Genomic DNA, 19,376 nt, shown 5'->3' with positions numbered 1-19,376 from the left:
AATACATATTTTAAATCTAAGTATTTATTCGTTTAGCAACAAGCTTGTCAGTTTTGTGTTGGGGTCTTGCAGCACCCTGTTGAGATTTATCTATTCTGTAATCCGACCCTCTCACTTCAAATCAATCCAAATATAACAAACCCAGCCGTTTGTCTTGTGTCACACATTTTCTGTAAAGAATTACACAAACTTAAAATACACATCTTAAATTATTGAATTGTTATCCTTAGAAACTGTTTGAGTATTATAAGAGTTCTGTTTCACTCCATTGGTATATTAGTCTTATAACATGAGTAGTCAACAGGATGTCCTGATGACCTAATATGTCTTCTTATTTTCTTCCAGACTGCGATGAATCTTTTCTACTTGGCTCTCATAGGACATGGACTGTCTCTAACATCTCTCTTAGTCTCACTGGGAATATTCTTCCATTTCAAGTGAGTCGCCAAACGTCATCTTAACCTTCCTTGTAGACAGTTCTTATCCTCTGGAGAGGTTAATGATGTCCTTCTCCTCTTCTTGCAGGAGTTTAAGTTGCCAAAGGATCACGCTTCACAAAAACCTCTTCTTTTCTTTCGTTCTGAACTCTGTGATCACCATTATTTGGTTGACAGCCGTGGCAAACAACACGGAGCTGGTGCAGAGGAACCCAGTGAGTTGAATGGATTTATTCATATTTTTTTTTTTTTAATCATAAAATGAATGTTTATGCATTTGTTGTAGATTTCTTTTTGTTCCTTTTGTCATCCTAGTTTTAGTGTTTAAAGATAATCAGGCAAGAGCTGCTTAGCTGTACTTTGGGCATCAGGATTTAATGTAATTTAGTTAAATTAATGTATTCATTTCACAATAGCTAACAAAGACGTGCACCTCCCAGGGAAGTAACAGAAGTTAAAAAGAATGAAACATTCTGTGTTTTTCTTTCTCAGACCAGCTGTAAAGTGTCCCAGTTCATCCATCTGTACCTGTTTGGTTGTAATTACTTCTGGATGCTGTGTGAGGGAATATACCTGCACACCCTCATCGTGGTGGCTGTGTTTGCAGAGAAGCAGCACCTGATGTGGTACTATCTCTTAGGCTGGGGTAAGTCACTATGAAGTGATGCATCTCTGGCAGTCACTCTCTCTTCTGTGATTTCTTTTTTTTTCATGTTAAGTTGCGGTCAGTTATTGCTCAAAAATCCATTTAATTCAAACTAAGAGAAAAAAGTGGACTTAGAATGTAGAAGTTTGGAGGGCTCGAAGTGATTGAGACTATTTTTGAGAAGCTGGAAACTGAGACTGCAGAAACATCACTAAAAAGGTTGTTGATCAAGGCTCATGTTGAACACGTTGGTTAAATAATGACCCCAAAAACACTCTTTAAAATCCTGAGCATGGTTTAGTGAACGGTTTAAGTCCAACCCTGTTCTTTGACTAACTCTGCACGTTTTCCCTGTGCATCGTTGATCATTATTAAAGACATTTTCAATGCATCCATTTCAAGTTGATCCTCTGTTTAGGATATCTGGGTAAATCATCAGCTTATTTACAACGTCATTACTTGCAGTAATGTTGCTCTGTTGCCTTCCTGCAGCAATTGTAAATTGTATTTTTTGTTTCTGCAGGCTTTCCTCTAATTCCGGCTTCCATTCATGCCATCGCGAGGAGCTACTACTACAACGACAAGTAAGCATGAAACTGCATGAGAAATTTGTGGTACGGCTTGTAATAATATATGTTAAAAGCCACACAAGAATAATATGAATAAGGATTAACCGTATATAATTGATGCTTACAATGAAATACTGGTGTCAAACCTTAATACTTTTTTGATACTATGTGTTTTAAAACGGTACAATCTCCATTATTTTAATAATCAAAAGTACGGAAACTGAAACGACATATCTTCAGTCATATTCTTAAGCAAACGCTACCCAAAGAGAAATAAGAGAGAGAGAGAGCATCGTCTTAACTGCACAAAAACATGTCAATGTTTCGGTAATGTTCAGGACTTGACTCTGGGTAATTAAAAACAAGAAAGGGCATAATATCTGGTGCCTATAACTTCTGTTTTTGTTGCCATGGTATAAAAACAGGTATCAATTTGATTTTGGTATTGAAGTTCAAAATTATGCTTAAAATGAACTTTAATGTGAGATGGAGGTGATTTGGCCAAAGGTGAGGTCAGTTATTTATTCTGTAAATTTGGTAATGATTGCATGAAACATTGTGCCTGAACAAAGAAATGGCTGGGCCCCTGAAAGGCTCAGTGAATAGGTCCACCCCAGTTATAATTTAATAACATCAACACCTGCACACTGGATAAGCAGCAAAAGTGCCAGCCTCCTGGCTACTATTCCTGGCTTCCTCAGATTGGCTCAGATCAGCTTTTGGAGCTAAAGAGTTGCTCAACAAGTTATTCTTGGGGTAAAATTCTCTCCTTTTCTTCCCCTTTCTTTTCTGAGAATCCCAACTGTTGTGCAGCTACCCCCATGGCTATACACAGTCTGACATTGTCAAATGGTTTATTTCACTGGGACATTACAAAGAAAGGCTCATACCGTTTCAAGCAGAGAATGTTTATATTTTCAAACAGGCTACATTTGACTGAAGCAACAATAAATACAATGTTGCTTTAATAAGAATAATGAGTTTTTAGGTTTAAGGTGGTCATTATTCCTTAAATTCAGGACGGTCTAGGATGTTTTTTTTGCCTACCTCCATGGGTCCCCCATTCGGCTGGGCCCCAGAAAGCTTTCCTCTTTTTCCCCCCTTATTTGGCAGCCTTGTCAGCACTAGTCCGTCATCCTGTAAAGAATCCATGCTGCTGATTTGATTTCATATTCAAACTGTCCTCTCCTCTTTGCTGTAGCTGTTGGATAAGCGCCAAAACATCTCTACTCTACATCATCCATGGTCCCATCTGTGCTGCACTTCTGGTAAGACGTTTCCATCAGTTCTCTGACGCCAATCAACAATGCCAAAGTAAATCACTTCAACGTTTATCCACTGAATAAACTAAGTGATTTGACTGGTTTTATCTGGCAATGAAGAAAAAATAAGAACAGGGGGGGGGGGTCTGCTTTTGTGTTCTTGTGAGAGGAGGCTGTGTGGGGGGGCGGAGCTGGAAGCAGTTTCATAGCAGGCATAATCATGTTTATCTTGTGGATTCAATGCATCTGCCCCTGTGAGGGTCAGCCCACTGGTCCCCTGGCCAATGTTGTTCTAGGAATTCACCTAATCAGCACAGGCACACATGCTTCAGAGAAAACTGGTCCCTTAAGTCTCCCACAGTACATGCAAAGCACTCAAACAACTTTTTCTGTTTTATTCCAGGTTTAGAAGTATTTTTAACCTTTATACTAGATACTTATGAAATGGACCTTCTTACAGTTATATTCCCCACATATCTGGAAGGATCTAAGATGTTTTATTTGAAACCAGCTGATAGAAGCTAACACCCAGACTAACGTGCAGATGTATTGATTTATGTTGATTTTGCTGCTGTCCCCCTTAGGTCAATTTGTTTTTCCTGCTAAACATTGTGCGAGTGCTCATCACCAAGCTGAAGGTGACCCACCAAGCAGAGTCCAGTCTCTACATGAAGGCTGTGAGAGCCACCCTCATCCTGGTGCCCCTGCTGGGAATCCAGTATGTCCTGCTCCCCTACAAGCCGGAGGGACGGGTCTCCTCGGAAATCTATGACTACATCATGCACATACTGATGCATTACCAGGTGAGGTTGTCACTGTTGCTTGCGACTCTTTGATTTAAGTCGTTGCTGGGTCATTTTTTACCAGCTTCTTAGAATGTTTCCATTTGCTAAATACACAAACAGCTGTACATTGTGTCACACTTTTGAATGCATGCTTAGAGTATATTCTTAGAATGGTATTCAAAGTTAACGGTGTGTGTGACATGCACCACAGTGCTTCTGTGCTATATGTGTATAGTCCTTTTGTCCTTGTCACGTGTATTTCTTTTGTAGTGAAACCTCATTCCATGTTTGTGTCCCTCTGCTGCGATGACAAACATATTTATGATTCTGGAAGGAACTGTTGCATAAGCGGTGCTATTTTCTCAGCTTTCAGAAGAAGCTGAGAATTAGCCAGAGATGTTTTGTTTGGAAGGAACAGCAGGAAGGAAGGCATGAATTATCTGAGCTGAATGGGGGCTGAAATCAGTTGGATGTTGGCGAACGTGTTATCTGATCGTCCTGTGCTGTCCCAGCATGGGCAGCGCAGGGCGAACTTCTTGAGCAACAGGCCCAATGGGTTGCTTAAATTAATTTAGTTAAACCTTTTAGTTTTGTGCCTCATAGTCCCACAAAAAAAACATAAAGTTAATGCTTAAGACAAGATATTTAGGCGTAAATCATCTTTCTTTCTTTTTTATTTCAGGGTCTGCTGGTGGCCACCATCTTCTGCTTTTTCAATGGAGAGGTAAGATTGAACCCTAATACTCTTTTCTCCTATGAGATCTGTATGCACATATACTGCACACATTCTCATCCACACTTCCCTTTGTGACCAGAGATTAACCATTCCTCTGTTTTCTGCATGAGCCTCTGAGCAGAGGGTTTAATAGGTGGGATGTCATTACAGACTCATCCCTCCAGGGCTTTGCTCAGGACTAAAGGTTATTTACAGCCATCGACTGTGCACTGATTGCTATAAAATATGGAAGACATTGATCTGCATACATAATGGGTTGTTTGTCCCTGATGTGAATGAGAAAAGACCTGTTCAACTATCTATTTTCACCTTGAAAACACTTAACACAAAGTGGAGCTTCTATCAATAGTATTTTTTTAAATCTATGATTATAATCCCCAGCTCATTAAACATTATAGAAACAATTACATTAAGCCCATAAATAGGACGGGGCAACATTAATGGTATGTATACATTGTAGTTCTTTGATTAAAATATGGTCAAACAAGAGGCAAAAAGCTTTAGCTGTAAATTATGGTATATGATACTGTAAAAAAGAAATATCCTTATTCTAAAATAACTTACATTAACATTAAAGGTCACATATTATCCTGCTTTTTAACAAGTTTAAATAAGTCTCAGAGCTCCCCAAAACATGTTTGTGAATTTGCTTGTTCTAAATTCACTCTGATCCTGTATTTGATCATGCCTATAAACCCCTCTATTTCAGCCCTGCTCAGAACAGGCTGTTTCTGTGTCTGTAGCTGTAAATGGAAATGAGCTGTGTCTAACCACGCCCCTCTCTGGAAGGGCTTGTGCTTTCTCGCTTCATGCCCTATTGTTTACGGTCACAAGGCAGACTCAGAGGGCAGAACAAACAACTAACTGTGGGAGTGTCACCCACCTGGGGGGAGGAGTTACTGCCCTTTGTGATGTCATGAAGGGAAAATGTCCAAACGGCCTGTTTGAGCATTCACATTTTCTGAAAAGTGGAGCAGGCAAAAGACGATAGGATGGACTTTTCTCATAACTGGGGGATTTGTAGACAGACTAGAGACACATGTTAGTGTTAGGAAAATATGGTGAAGTGGATTTTACATAATTTGTGACCTTCAAATTGAAAAAAAGATCCAATGTAGACAGACTTATTTGTGATAAATGACCAATGTAGCTTGAAATGGTTGTTTTTCTTTAAGCACAGAAACAGAGGATGTGTTGTTCTGTGGCACCTGAGGATCATTTCAACACAGTCCTGTTAACTATCACATATGTGGGGTCAGTTAATTTAAGTAAAGGTTTAACACTTTGGCAAATACACTTATTGCTTTTACTCTGAGACTGAGAAGATAATCACACACTTTAGATGAGTATTAATGCTGCACTTAAACACTGGACTGATGGATTCATTGTTTTATGCCAATAATTAGATTGAAAGACACATGCAGGTGATATACTCATATATAATGATTCATTAGCAGTCCCATCAATATGTGACATGTGGTTTCTCTGGTTAGGTGCAAGCAGTGCTGAGGAGACACTGGAACCAGTATAACATCCAGTTTGGCAGCAGCATAGGAAACCACTCAGACGCCATGCGTTCAGCCTCCTACACAGCGTCCTCCATCACAGAGGTGCAGGGCTGCTACAGCATCGACGGCCACTCAGAACACATGAACGGAAAGGGCTGCTTCGACACAGACACCCCCATGTTAAAGTCAGACAGTCCCTTCGCCTGACGACCACACCCCAACCAAGAACTTTCCAAACCATCGTCCCTTAAAGACTGCAGCATGTTCGGACCTATAGATGAATTGCCAGTGGCAGCCATGCAGGAAAAGGATTTTGTACCTATGCTCTCAACCACCTGAAGGACATTCTCACCTCTCTGTCACATTTGGAACATAACTGTACGGTGAGCTTGATACAACTATTCTTGCGCTGTGTTCGTCTACAATTTGCAACTGAGCTGCTTGACTTGGACTGAGATGCATTTGGAAAACCACAATATATTTCTGCCTGACGAAATTGTTTTTTATATGGACGAATATTTACTGCTTGACTGTCTTTTTGGCGTCATGCTGTGCACAAAAAGCCTTTGGTTACACTGTAAATTGTTTTTACATATTTAGTGCCAAACTTAGACATCCCTACCTGTCGCATTTTTTTTTCTCATGATGAATCAGAACAGAGATTGGTCATCTATCTGGTGCATTATATTATATCAGAGTTATTTTGTATCTTTTACATGTAAACTTAATTTATCTGAACATATTGTTTATCAAATAAATAAGTAAATAAATACCACACAGTATTTATTAAAGTTGACATGCTACATTTTCCAAAAGTAGTTAATTAATACTGATAGGACTTAAGCTTCATTTTTACTTCTGTGTGGAATCTACACCGCAGCCTGACGTGCACCTCCTGAAAAATTTAACTACGAGCCCTGTGATTGGCTACAGGCATATTGTGTGTTCTCGTGTAAATGGCTGCAGACGACGAACCAATTTGTCAAATCTACTTGTTGTCGTCAGTGGCTTAACAAGGTTTCAGTAGCCATGGTTTCATGTTCACAAACAAGCAGAGAACATGGCCTAACTGGAAACTGGTGATAAAAACCACCATAGAAATCGCACTGAACACCAACGTTTTTAGGCTGAGTGACACAGACACACCAAGGTATGGCCGGCTTCTACGGCAACGTGGCGTTCAATTTACATTGGAACTCACATCTCACAGCTGAAAATGACGTCACACCCGAGTTAACCTCAATCTTGCATTATTCCAGTTGCAAGTCGGACAAGCAACATGGACGCCTCCAGCAGTACCTTTGTTGTGTTAGCCAATACATGGCTATAACAACACACTACGTTCATAGTTTGCACGGGAAAATAACTTGACAACATGTCCACAGATAGAACTTGAACGGTACTATCGGTGTGATTGATTTAATTACACAAGAACAAGACGTTGCTAATAAACACAATAGTTACAGCTTAAACGTGACTTATTGATGCATGTTGCAGCCATGTTGGATTGGGGGAGGTCCTGATGACTTATCAGACCGGCAACTTGGAATTTCCAACTTCTGAGATCAAATGGAACGCACCAATAGCTACGGCGTCGACTGGAAGCCATGTTGGATTGGGGGCGGTCCTGATGACTTATCAGACCGGCAACTTGGAATTTCCAACTTTTGAGATCAAATGGAACGCACCAATAGCTACGGCGTCGGCTGGACTCAGAAGAATAAATCAGGCTTCAATGCCAGCGTCATGTTAACTTTCTATGTACTCTGTTTGTTTCAGTGTTTGTGTTGCAATAACAGAGATGGTTGACAGAATCAAAGCTTTCAGCCTTCTTTTTTATATGATGTTATTTGGATATATCATCAAGGTAATGTTTGACTGTTTTAAAGTGATCCTTATCCTTACTGACATGGGCATCCTTTGTATTATCACACAGAAGCCATTGTGAAGTGAAATACTCCAATAGATCTACTCATTACACTTGAATGTAACAGTTAAAGACTTGGATCAGTTCATATATGCATCACATTCCCATTCACTCCTGTATTTAGCCTTACTCCTCTCCTGTACTCTCATAAAACCACTTTACAAGAACTAGCAGGCGTTCAGACAGACAACAGCGCTGTTTTACATATAAAGGGGTGTGTGCTGGTGTACCACTTGAAAAACCTAGAAAGCCATATTGGTTACTTTGAAAATGGCTTGCGTTTGCACCTGCTGTGAATGAATTGCTTTGTGCTGCAATGACATTTCTGACAAAAAGTAAAACACAATGATGTCATTTAATTATAAAAAAGGGTGATTTGCAACAAACCTGCCCTATTTGGTTTGTGTCAGTATAGTTGTGCAACAAAACGATTGCTGCAAAGCTAGTATGTAGGTGGAAACTACTTAAGCAACAATAAGCCCCCGACTGTCCATAAGACGTGGACGTAGCCTCTTGGATTCACAAGTGAAGCCAATGCAGAAGAACCTTAATCCTGCATTATTTCTAATAGCCAGCATGGGGCTTGTTTTCAGAAGGAGTTTATGCTCTCAATCGCCAGCCCAACATGAAATGGTTACAATTTAAAAGTTTCTGTCCCATTAAGGTTAAAATAGAAGATAAAGCCAAATATGCTACAGTACAACAGTGATTGAAAAGTCACCACTTAGACAACAAATGTTTTATTACTGTTACAAAGTCTATCTACCCCCAGATATCCAAACAAAGTCACTTCTGCCTCCACAAACCAAGATGAACAGAGCCAAAGTGAAAGACTGGAGGCTCCAAAACTGCCGTCCAAAAACCATTGAGGGACATCACGGCTATGTGGCTACATCCACTTTTTATTATAGTGTAAGGCTGTGAGAAAACAAAGCCAGTGCAGCAGTTTTACATGAAGTCTGAACACGTGGACATGTGATGATTTCGTCATGCAAAAACAGTATTTGTGAAGCATATAGCTAAAGCAGGCTGATATCTACTCTTGGTCAGAAATCGTTGCACTTATAGTCAGCTTTCATTTCATCCACCTAAACACAAAACCTCTCTCCACTTCTTCTTCGTAGCTTAGAACATTTTTAACACACAGTCCACAATGCTGGGAACATAAGTCACTATCAGCTGATGTAAATATATTTTTTTATAAATCTAGAGTTTTTGAAAAGTGGACAAGTTGAACTTGTGAGTGTGTGTGCATGATTTATATTTACAGTATTTATGAGTATGTTCTACTCTGACTTTTAAATCGTATGTGACACTGTGTGTGGCTGATACAGACATGTATTCTACTGATGTGTTGGAAAAAGGCAGGGGTGGGTAATGTGTTGGGGTTGCCAATGAAGGCCTGTAACAAGCTTCTGTGTTTGTCTGCCCATGTTATTTGTCACTCTGGCAACCTTTCTAGTTTGCCTGTGTTTGAAAATCTCTTTAAGTTGTCTGTACTGCGTCACCAATGAAGAGTATTGTCCTTTTCCCCCCATAATCTATCTGTCTTTATTTAAAAGCAAAGCAGAGATCCGATAGAGGAAGTTCATATTTCTTCTTGTTCCTCAAGAGATAACAACAACAAGGTTGATGTCTCTTCCACATGTATTTATTTTATATATAAGATATGATTAAGACAATGAAATATAAGCATTTAAATGTCCTACCTTTCAGAGTGAATCACAGAAGGTTTATTTCTCCCCTGCCCAACCAGCACTAGCTGCAAACTTTCAGGGATTATTGAGAGGTTTGGAGTTCCAGTATTTCAGTATAAAAAAAACAGTTTTGAACCTGTTGATGCAAATTCTTAGATACAGTCTAAAATTGGTATTTTTCAACCAAATTTCAACAACTTTTTATCTTTGCATGATGATTCAAACCTGACCAACAATAAGTGGCTTTTCCGGTTTTAGATTATTTATAAATCTCTCAATTTCATCTTCAGTCTGTTAAACATTTAAGAATGCTTTAAGGCGTTAAGGCTCGTCATTCTTCACAGAGCAGGTACATTGATCTGTTTTCAAGAAACCCATATTCTATTTTAACCCTTGAAAAGGATTCTTGGCTGGCAGTGTTGGAGTGAGAGACACAGGGATGTTTCACATTAAACAAGAGGTCGAATGAACTGAGGCTGCAGATGCATGCATACAGTGTTTGTTTGTTTTTTGCATCACATCTGCAGGACAGTGTCTCCATTCATTCTTCTCATATATGATTGTCACACCTGTGTATTGCATCAAGTGATAGACGTCAAATGCAGCATTATGACGTCTCCGTAAGCCACACCACTCACCGCGCAGTGATGCATCATGAACAGTAATGACGCTACAGTCCAGTCAGCACAAGCCAGAGACGATGACCCCGTGTATTAACTCCATTTAAGTTGTGTATTTAGGTGTGAAATATTTTTATGTGACTCTCCAAAGGGTTTGTGAAGTGTCAGTAACACTTTGGTGATGTGTATGAAACGTATGACAAAAAGCATTATGGATGATTTCTGTAATTTTTTTTTGTTCATGTAGTTCTGTAATTGACTTTTGTAGTCTTGACACATTGACTGCACACTGCTGTCTGAATGTAACTGGTTGTGTTTTATTCTCTGGATGTGTAAAAACAAACATATATATATATATATGTAGATATATTTACATATAATGTCTCTTTTTTATTTTTTGACTGAATTAGACAATGTTGCTATCTTGTGTGTATCTGAATACTAATACAGTTTAGCACAGCACCAGCTCGTCACCTCTAGTATTTTTATTTTTGGCTCGATTCTGAGAGTACTGCACATTAATGCACAACCCCATGCCTTGGGGCTTTTTTCTTCTTCTTTGGACTTCATGTAAGGTTGGATCGGTCTAGATCTGGGCGATATAGACCAAAAATCTTTTTTTTTTTTTTTTTTTTAAGCAGAATGGCGTTACACGATATATATCTTGATTTCTTTTTTTTGTGTAACGAAATAAAATCAAAGTCGGTTCTGAGTCAAATCCACATAGGCCAAATGCCACACAAGCACTTTTATTAACAGCCAGCTGCACAACGTCAACATTTACATGAAAATAACTCTCTCGCTCTCTCTCTCTCTTTCTCTCTCTCTCTCCCTCTCTCTCTCTCTCCCTCCCTCCCTCCCCCTGGTTTCTTCTCAATCCACCATCCTCTCTCTAAAAAATAAAGCCAATAAAAGCCCTAATTTAAATCTTTAAAACAAACTACCTCAGGACACCGATTGCCTAGCGGTTATGTCATGCGCCCCATGTATGAAGGCTAAACTCCTTATCGCAGCGGCCGCGGGTTCGAATCCAACCTCGGCCCTTTTGCTGCAGCTCATCCCCCCCTCCAAACATTTCCTGTCTCTCTTCAGCTAGCCTACCAATAAAGGCACTAAGAAAATGGCCCCCAAACTTGCAAAAATATATAAACTACCTGTTTGTGAAATACAAAATAATATTAAATAATAATGCTCCTCGAAGTATGTTCCTTTCCTGCATAACAAAAGAAATACAGCTGTGTATTTTGCAGGCGGTTATCAGTGGACTTTCAGTAGAGAGGGAAAGAGGCGGCGCAGGGTGAAGGGGGACAGTCAGTGAGAAGAGAAAAGGGTATACTAGCAGCTATACAGAAGAAACGCATACAAGTATTTTAATGTAACATAAACTTTATGGATATAAAAGATTTAGTCTTACTCTAGATCATGTTTTAAAATATATCGATAAATCATTCAAACTCGACATATTGTAGGTACTACACCATAGGAAATCTGGAAGTAGAAAAAAAAGTCTCTCAAGGTCAATCTGCCAAAGAGTCGGGAACACAGTGTAACTGTTTCTTGTAGCTGAATTGACACCGTGGTAGCTGTGACGGGGCGTTGTAATGAAAAACATCTGTTATATTGGCAAAGAGGCCCCACAGTATGTGTCAAGTGGAACAAACAAGATTTCATAGGATGTTTTTCAGGTCCCCAGATCCTCTTTGTAGTAAGCAGGTTGCAGAAAGTACTCAGAAAAATGTCACTACTGAGTCATTTATTAATAGGAGGGTTAAAATGATCACTACGACTGCTCAGTGTTTTATAAGTACTTCTTTAAACTTCATCTGAGTTCTATATGTCAATGGTAAATATTAGTAGCTCGTACTTTCATCATTCTCCAACAGGTATTTTAACAGACAAGATCAGGGTTAAGTTCATCTTTGTATCCATTACAATGTGAACTACAAGAAGGACTTTCAGGGCACACACACACTATGCAATCTGTACCGTGTTCCAAGCACGCTTCAGCCCTGAATTCCAGTTTGTTTGATTAGTGTGAGTGCTCCTAGGTACACTTCTTTGGCCCTGGCAGGCTTGGAAGATGTGTGCTACGGCACAGTACAGTTCATGCAAGAGCACAAGCACGCGGGTACACAACACTGACAGCCTTCATTATGGAGAAATCCTGGAGTGTTAAGGCTGTATCTGACTAAAATGACTCAAAATAAGCCACGAATTCAGTGAAGTAGCTGTCATGTTCTCGGTGTTGTTCTCCGATTTGCGGACGCGGACTCAGCTGCGCATTTTGATTAGATTTTTTGATTTTCAAGTCGGCCTGTCTTGTAAACTAAGCACACTTCATAATTACGTCGAGCCATGTGTTGTATTAAGACGTTATGTATCTCAGGTTTGCATACAGTTAAATAAATGAATCCATCTTATGCCAAAATCTTACAAACCTATCTCCACTAGCATGTAATTAATTACCCTCTCCACTGTAGCCATTTAGCCACAGCCCATAGATACCATGGCAACAGTTGAATACAAATACTCCACATGCAAACAGTTTGCAAACGACAGACTTTCAGTCACATTTGTAAAAAGAAAAAAAAAAAGTTAATATGACTGTACCTTGTCAGTAGACATGATTGTTTTCCGGCTTTGGACCTGCATCTGTTTAAGACAATGAAAAATAGATGTTGTCTAAGAGGGTGTGGAGTTACAGTACGTTATGTATGTTACGACAGTGCCGTTGCACACAGAGACCTTCGGTGGGCGCACACCAGACCAAATGTATCGTTACTTTAAGACTATGTAAACAAAGATACGGTAAAATACACATAACACAAAATAACAATACAAAAACCAATATGAATCAGAAATCTAAAACACAACCGTATACAAATGAGAAGGTATGTGTATGTGGTAGTTTGGATGTGTCTTTAATGTTTATATGAAGTTAAACAGGTTTGAACACATGCAACACACATGTTTTGTCAAACCATGGATGGATACTAATGTTCAGTATTACCATAACAGGGTTTTATTATTTTAGCATCATGACATCATGAGCGTACCCCCTGTAGAGAGGCTATAGTCCTCCTAGCAGACGGCCCAGGTCCAAGTCCGACCTGCGGCCCCTTTCCTGCATCTCATTCCCCTCTCTCTCTCCCAGTGTTCTTCTCTATCAGATGTTTCTATCAAAATAAAGGTAAAATGCTAAAGATTAATAAAAAAATATATTTTGAATTACATATGACAAATATTCAGTCAGAAGATAAATTAATAAAACAGGTTCTTGTTCCCTTGGAAGCAGAAATAGCTTGACCTCTGGGATGAACATACACTCAAAGATTCTCCACTACAACAAATTCATGGAAATATTGTATACTACTAAAAAGACCTGACCCACCATGTATAAGAGCCACATTATAACATTCTCACTCTTTGAGTAAAACACCTCATTGAGTTTCCCCTTGTTGTACACAAGTTAGAATTTTGGAAAATATAATCCATTTAAGTGTTTCACAGTTACTGCCCGAGTGTAAGGCTTCACATCAATAGTACTGTGCCTGTGATGAATCTAACTCCACACTGAAATATACATAATTGATGAAGATTTAGAATGAGTGTGGTCCTTATAGAATATTTAGTATTGTGATATTATTTATAGGATCGTAATAAACATAAAAACAAGACAGCTAGATGATGCACTGGTAGCAGTTTTATCATAACAGATACTAACCACATGCTCCTTCCCCAAGCTTCACAGACTTCATTCACAAAGGGGTCCTAATGGTTTGTTGTTAATTTTTCTTTCCACTTTCTGCTTTAAAACAAAGACATCCACACGCACAGGGACAGCACAGCTCCTATCTAATATTCTTAACAACAATTTGTTCATCCTCTCATTACGCCAGCTGCTCTCCGATGAGTTCAAAAGTTCATTCACAACTCTATCAGTACTTTGCAAAACAACACATGGCTAAAGACACGTTACTACCAGCAGCCCCCGCTGTATCCCATTCAGTCCAATTATAACTCCCTGTACCACTCGCTTACTGCCGCTCCACTGCCTCCAACCAGCCTGAGCTGACATGTGGAATTTCTTATGACCCATATCTTGCCTTCAAGAACAGGCAGCTTATCTAAGACACGCCGTGTCTCCTCGGTAAAAGTTGTAAATTGTAAGAAATTTCACTCACTGAGGAAAATGTTGTAAGGAAACAGACAAACCACCGGCTGCTGGTGGCTTGTCTCCCTCTTACGTGACCTGAAAAAGTAAGTCTGAACTCCACTGGCTGGTTAAAAACAAAACAAAAAAAGAAGCAAGGAGAGGCTGCTTAAGGGTGCTGTCGCCTGCACTTAGCCTCAAAAGCAGTGATACATTTGTACAGTGCACAAAGTGCAACACGGGGCTATTACATTGTTCTCTCATTTATACTTTCTGACTGGAGAGGAATATTTTTTTTGTGACTCAGAGTAAGAAATACATTTCTCACAAGGATTATAGCACCAGAAATTGTCGTAAAATATCCCTTGATGTACTATTTCAGATTCAGTGTCATAACATTTCTTCTGCAGTTTTGTTGAGTGGGACACAATAAAAAAATGTACAAATCTCAGAACCGATCAGCAATCGTTATCTATCATTGTCTGATAGATAATATACTGTATGCCTCTGGGAACAGATTCTAACTACTCCATAATTCCAGTGATGCCAGCGGTTAGCGTTAAATGACCTCCAGCCAAGACTTCCTTGTCCTTGTCCAACAAGCTACTGACCTTAATTTCATCATTAGAAGTGATCAAACCTTTCATGTTTGTTTTCATAGTTACTGATTACCCGTTGTTCAGCACAAACTTTAACATTCTGATTGGAGATCCAAATATATTATTATTGTGCTCTTTGGTTGATTTGAAATAGCTACCAATTAAAAAAAGATGCATCAGTCTTGGGGTGTTATTGGCTCAGTGGTAGAGTCGGTTGTTTCAGTCGTTCCATACCCAACTCCTGCAGTCACATGTTGAAGTGTCATTGGGCAAGACACTGTACCCCAAAATGCATGTAACGCGTAGTGTAAAAGTGCTTTGAGTAGTCAGAAGACTAGGAACGCACTGTACCAGTCCATGTCCATTTATCTGTGCCAAGTGACACTCATATTCGTTTCAACAAAATGATTGCAGATTATTTTATCTGATCCTCCATCATTGAATCAGAGGTAGGAAAACTACTCCCAGGCTCAAACCATGTTCTTTGCTATGTTCCAGTCTGATTCCCAAAAGTAGGCCTAGCAGTAGTAGACATTTCCTCTTTGTCAACGTGTTTGGCCTAAAATGAACTCTCTTAGCCGAAATCATCAATGAAACAAGCAGTTGGGATGGAGAAATTATTTCTGGGACCTGCTCTGGGAAATCGTTATTTCATTCCAGACAAGGGAAAAGAGAGCTATTTTGCAACTGTTATTACCCCATCAGACAAAGACACTCTGCAGCAACAAGACATTACTGAGAGAGCTTGTAACAAAGTTTGTGCATGAGCTGTCCAATAAGGGGAAAAAGGTGCCCACTTGATCAGTGGTCCAGTGGTAAAAATGTCTTGTTTCATGCCAACACAACAATGCAGGCTCAGCCTTTCACTGTACCACACTGCAGGCTGCTCCACAGGATGAGAAGGCGCCAATGTGTGTGCTTGTCGCTATCTAATCACCCCATCCGGCACCCCTCCATGACAGCAGAGGAAACAGGACGAAGGGAGGCCTTTGGCTTAATGAAAACATTTACCCTGTCTTGTATAGATAGCTGTTGTTGTGTATAAGTAGGAGAAGAGCCAACTTCAGTGGAAATACGCTGAGCAAGACTGTTTACATCTGGGGAATCTCGGTGTCAACAGGTCAGACAATCTGACTTTTAAAGAGTGCAGGCAGAGTTTAGGGAAGATGTGAGTCAGGGAACCATGACTAGCTGTTACTCTGATTGTTTTTGTCTTCTAATCGAGATGATCTTTTTCTCGAAGATGCTCCCTTAGGCCAGGTTGTTTAATCCATCAGGATTAAAGCTATCAGACAGGAAATCTTGAAATCTAAAAGTCAGGTTGTTCAAAAGAAAAAAAATAAAGAAAAGCATTACGAAATCGGATAAGATTGGGTAATCCAAGATATGTTTTGTACTTGGATAAAATCTCCAATTTGTTTTGTTCAAAACTCATGAGTAGGATTAGGGTTACCCACAGGATCCCACAGGATCCTGTTTGTGCATGTGTGTGTATTTCAGTTCATGTTTGTGTAGCATGTTTACTAGACAGAGTGTAAAAACGAATTTCCCCTCGCGGGATCAATAAAGTATAAATTCTTCTTCTTCTTCTTCTTCTTCTAGGGTTACTTGATCCAAGCAGAGGGTTGGATTCAGACTGGTTTACAAAATCCAGGTTTTTTTATCTAGATAAAACAATATGAACAAAACTGGCCCTATAGTCAGTTGGACATACAGAGGGGATTCACTGGGGTATTAGTTTCATTTTGAAACAACATGGGACTAGTTTAAGAAATGATTCAACACTTAGACATGATGTAAGCTTAAGTGTATAGAGGGTGTTCTAATTCAGAAATATTTTATTTTGTATAACAATCATGTGGCTTTGAACCCTTTCTCATGTGTTTATACATACAGGTATCTCCAAGGTCAGTCTGGTTTATTCCAGTTCAGTAAAGGAAGTTCCCGCAAAGCCACTCCCTGAATTTGAAATTCCAGTCCCATCTCCATTCGATCTGCAGAGTCCCTTTGCACCTTTAAGAAAAAGCTAAAGACCCAGCTCTTTCATGAACACCAACGCACTTAATGATATTAGTGATGATGATGATGATGATGATGATGATGATGATGATGATGATGATGATGATGATGATGATGATGATGATGACGAGGACACACACCAAAACGGAGCGTTCTGAGAGAGCTGGTTGATACAGGGTCACAAACCTCCTCTGGTGCTTGATTCATGTTATATTCTGACCAAAGCACAGCCAGGATGTTTCACTTAGACGTTCTTACCGACGTTGTTTCCTCCTTTCTATAGATCCTCGCTTGTGTTGCACTTCCTCTCTGATGTATGTCGCTCTGGATAAAAGTGTCTGCTAAATGAATTGTAGAATTGAAATAAACATAAATCATAATCTCCTTCTGAATTCTATAGACCCTGATCTTTACAGGTGACTTGGCTCCTACAACAGGATCCAAAGATTCTGTGTAATCTTAAGGTGGATTCAAGCTGCTAAAGGCAGAAGCTAATCTTTGTTCATTTCAAAATGTGCTTTGATTTTATGTTTCTGTAATTCTGATAATGTAATGTCAATATCCTGTCATGAAATACACAACGTTCATATCACTGCACGTTATAAAAAGGGTTTCATCTAGAGTGGCTTGACTGTTTTTAAAGAAGAAGCAAAACTGGAAAGTGATTACTTGTGCAACAACACACACCAGGAAATTGAGTCTGACTTTGACTGACCTTTTCCCAGAACTCTTCCTTTGCTCTTGGTCAAAGTATTCCTCTCTTAATACTCCCTAACTTAAGAATCTATCCTGAAACTTCTCAGCAGGGGGCCTCCTCGGGATCCCAGCATGGACAGGTGCAGATGTGTGTAAGTCTTTATGTGGCTTCTCTCACTCCGACTGTAACTTCACATAGCTTGGGGAACAACCAAAGGGGGGGGGGGGGGGGGGGGGGGGGCGATTTGTTTACAGGATGTTCATTTTTAAATGAAGAAAATAATGTTCTTTACTTGTCAGAACTGTCTCTCACATAATGGGGCATAGTGTTTTAGTGGTATTAACATGGAGTGGGAAAAGCCCATACCTCCACAGTTTTACGGGTTGGTGTGGGCAGGAGTTTACAGTCAGCTAATGTGACACTGCAGATGGAGAAAAAACGGTGTGGAAAGAAGAGAATGTGTCACTAAGAGGTGCCCCAATGGTGTGAAGTAATCCTAACTGAGGATTGGCTGACTGAGAGCGAGAGTCTGCGACAAAACAGGCAACAGAGATCTTATTATTACAGGATTTTGGAGGCTGTGACATAGATGATACTTGTGCGTTAGCTGAGTCTAATGCATCTAAATCTGTTTGGGCTAAGGTGTCAAATGACTATAACCCAATACATAGCGCAGTGTGAGAGAAAGCAGAAACATAAGGGCACTTAAGGAAAATATAGCTCGATATCAGTAGCAGAAATGCTTTCTATTCTTTTTTCAGTGCCGTTTACCTAAATCCAAACTGCATGCATACGGATGTGTCAGTCAGTATGCATGCAGTGTTCACTCTGCTGACGTTGCAATCAGCACAAAAACGTTTTCTGATTTAAACAGTACAAGTTTCTCTAAAACAGAGGGAGGTTATCATAAATATCCCCAGATAAGTGGCTTCATACCACCCACCCCTGAGTACCTCTTTTGTTTGAGAAAAGTAGCAGCTGGTAGTTTCAGTGGTCAGTCTGTGAAAGTGTGACATGTCTGTGGGTCTATATCCAGCTTGAAGAGTTTCCAGGAAGCAGCTAAAGCACATCAGCCAGAAAGCTGCGTGTCAGCTGATGTGGGCAGTGTGATGACAGGTGTACCGTAACAGCAGCACGAACGCAGCAGCGAGTGAGAACAGAAGGATAAACTGTGAAAGAGCTTTTTGCGTGTGTGTTATGAGAGCCTTGTGTGTGTTTGTTTGTTTGCATATCGCTCTATATGTGCATGATGTAATGCATGTTGCAAAACCGTCTAGTGCAAAAAGACATGCCAGCTCAGAAGTCTTCTGTGCAAAGCTATATTAAGTCATTAAGAATTTCATCTTCTGCAGTTTTGCAGTCCATGCATGTTGTGTATTTATGTCCAAGGCAACAAACATACACTCACTGTTTGCTGTAACCGTCATACTTCCTCTGCCCTTGGACCTGACACCAGAGGTTTAGTGATTTAACTCCTCGCTAAATCCGTCCCCTGGAACCTGGAAGAGATCAACACTTCAACCGACTCCAACAGCCTCGGAACTAGTTTCTATTCTGACAGAGAGCAGAGTGATTCCAAATCTGCTTTGTTTTTGCAGAAGCTATTTCAACTGGTACTACTTCTATTTACCTCTGTTTGAGGTAATATAATTCACAAGAAGAAGACACCCGATACATTTCTTGAACCAATAAAGATGCTTTCTTTCTTTGCTGCTCTTCCT

General features: G+C 39.8%; 1 protein-coding gene across 1 annotated transcript in view; it reads left to right on the top strand.

Annotated features, from left to right (window-relative positions):
* Positions 1 to 11,387, top strand: part of calcrla (calcitonin receptor-like a) — a 34,629-nt gene extending 23,242 nt beyond the window's left edge. Inside the window, exons 6-13 of the mRNA XM_061053852.1 lie at positions 346 to 437; positions 526 to 652; positions 930 to 1,083; positions 1,607 to 1,667; positions 2,854 to 2,920; positions 3,499 to 3,717; positions 4,382 to 4,423; positions 5,929 to 11,387. Coding sequence (XP_060909835.1) covers positions 346 to 437; positions 526 to 652; positions 930 to 1,083; positions 1,607 to 1,667; positions 2,854 to 2,920; positions 3,499 to 3,717; positions 4,382 to 4,423; positions 5,929 to 6,150 — 984 coding nt within the window. The 3' untranslated portion in view covers positions 6,151 to 11,387. The remainder of the gene's footprint in view (positions 1 to 345; positions 438 to 525; positions 653 to 929; positions 1,084 to 1,606; positions 1,668 to 2,853; positions 2,921 to 3,498; positions 3,718 to 4,381; positions 4,424 to 5,928) is intronic.
* The last annotated feature ends 7,989 nt before the right edge of the window (positions 11,388 to 19,376 follow it).

This window comes from Labrus mixtus, chromosome 13 (genome assembly GCF_963584025.1).
Source record: "Labrus mixtus chromosome 13, fLabMix1.1, whole genome shotgun sequence".
In the NCBI taxonomy this organism is placed as follows: Eukaryota; Metazoa; Chordata; class Actinopteri; order Labriformes; family Labridae; genus Labrus; species Labrus mixtus.
Note: the sequence above shows the minus strand (reverse complement) of the source record. Positions and strands in the feature narration are given on the sequence as shown.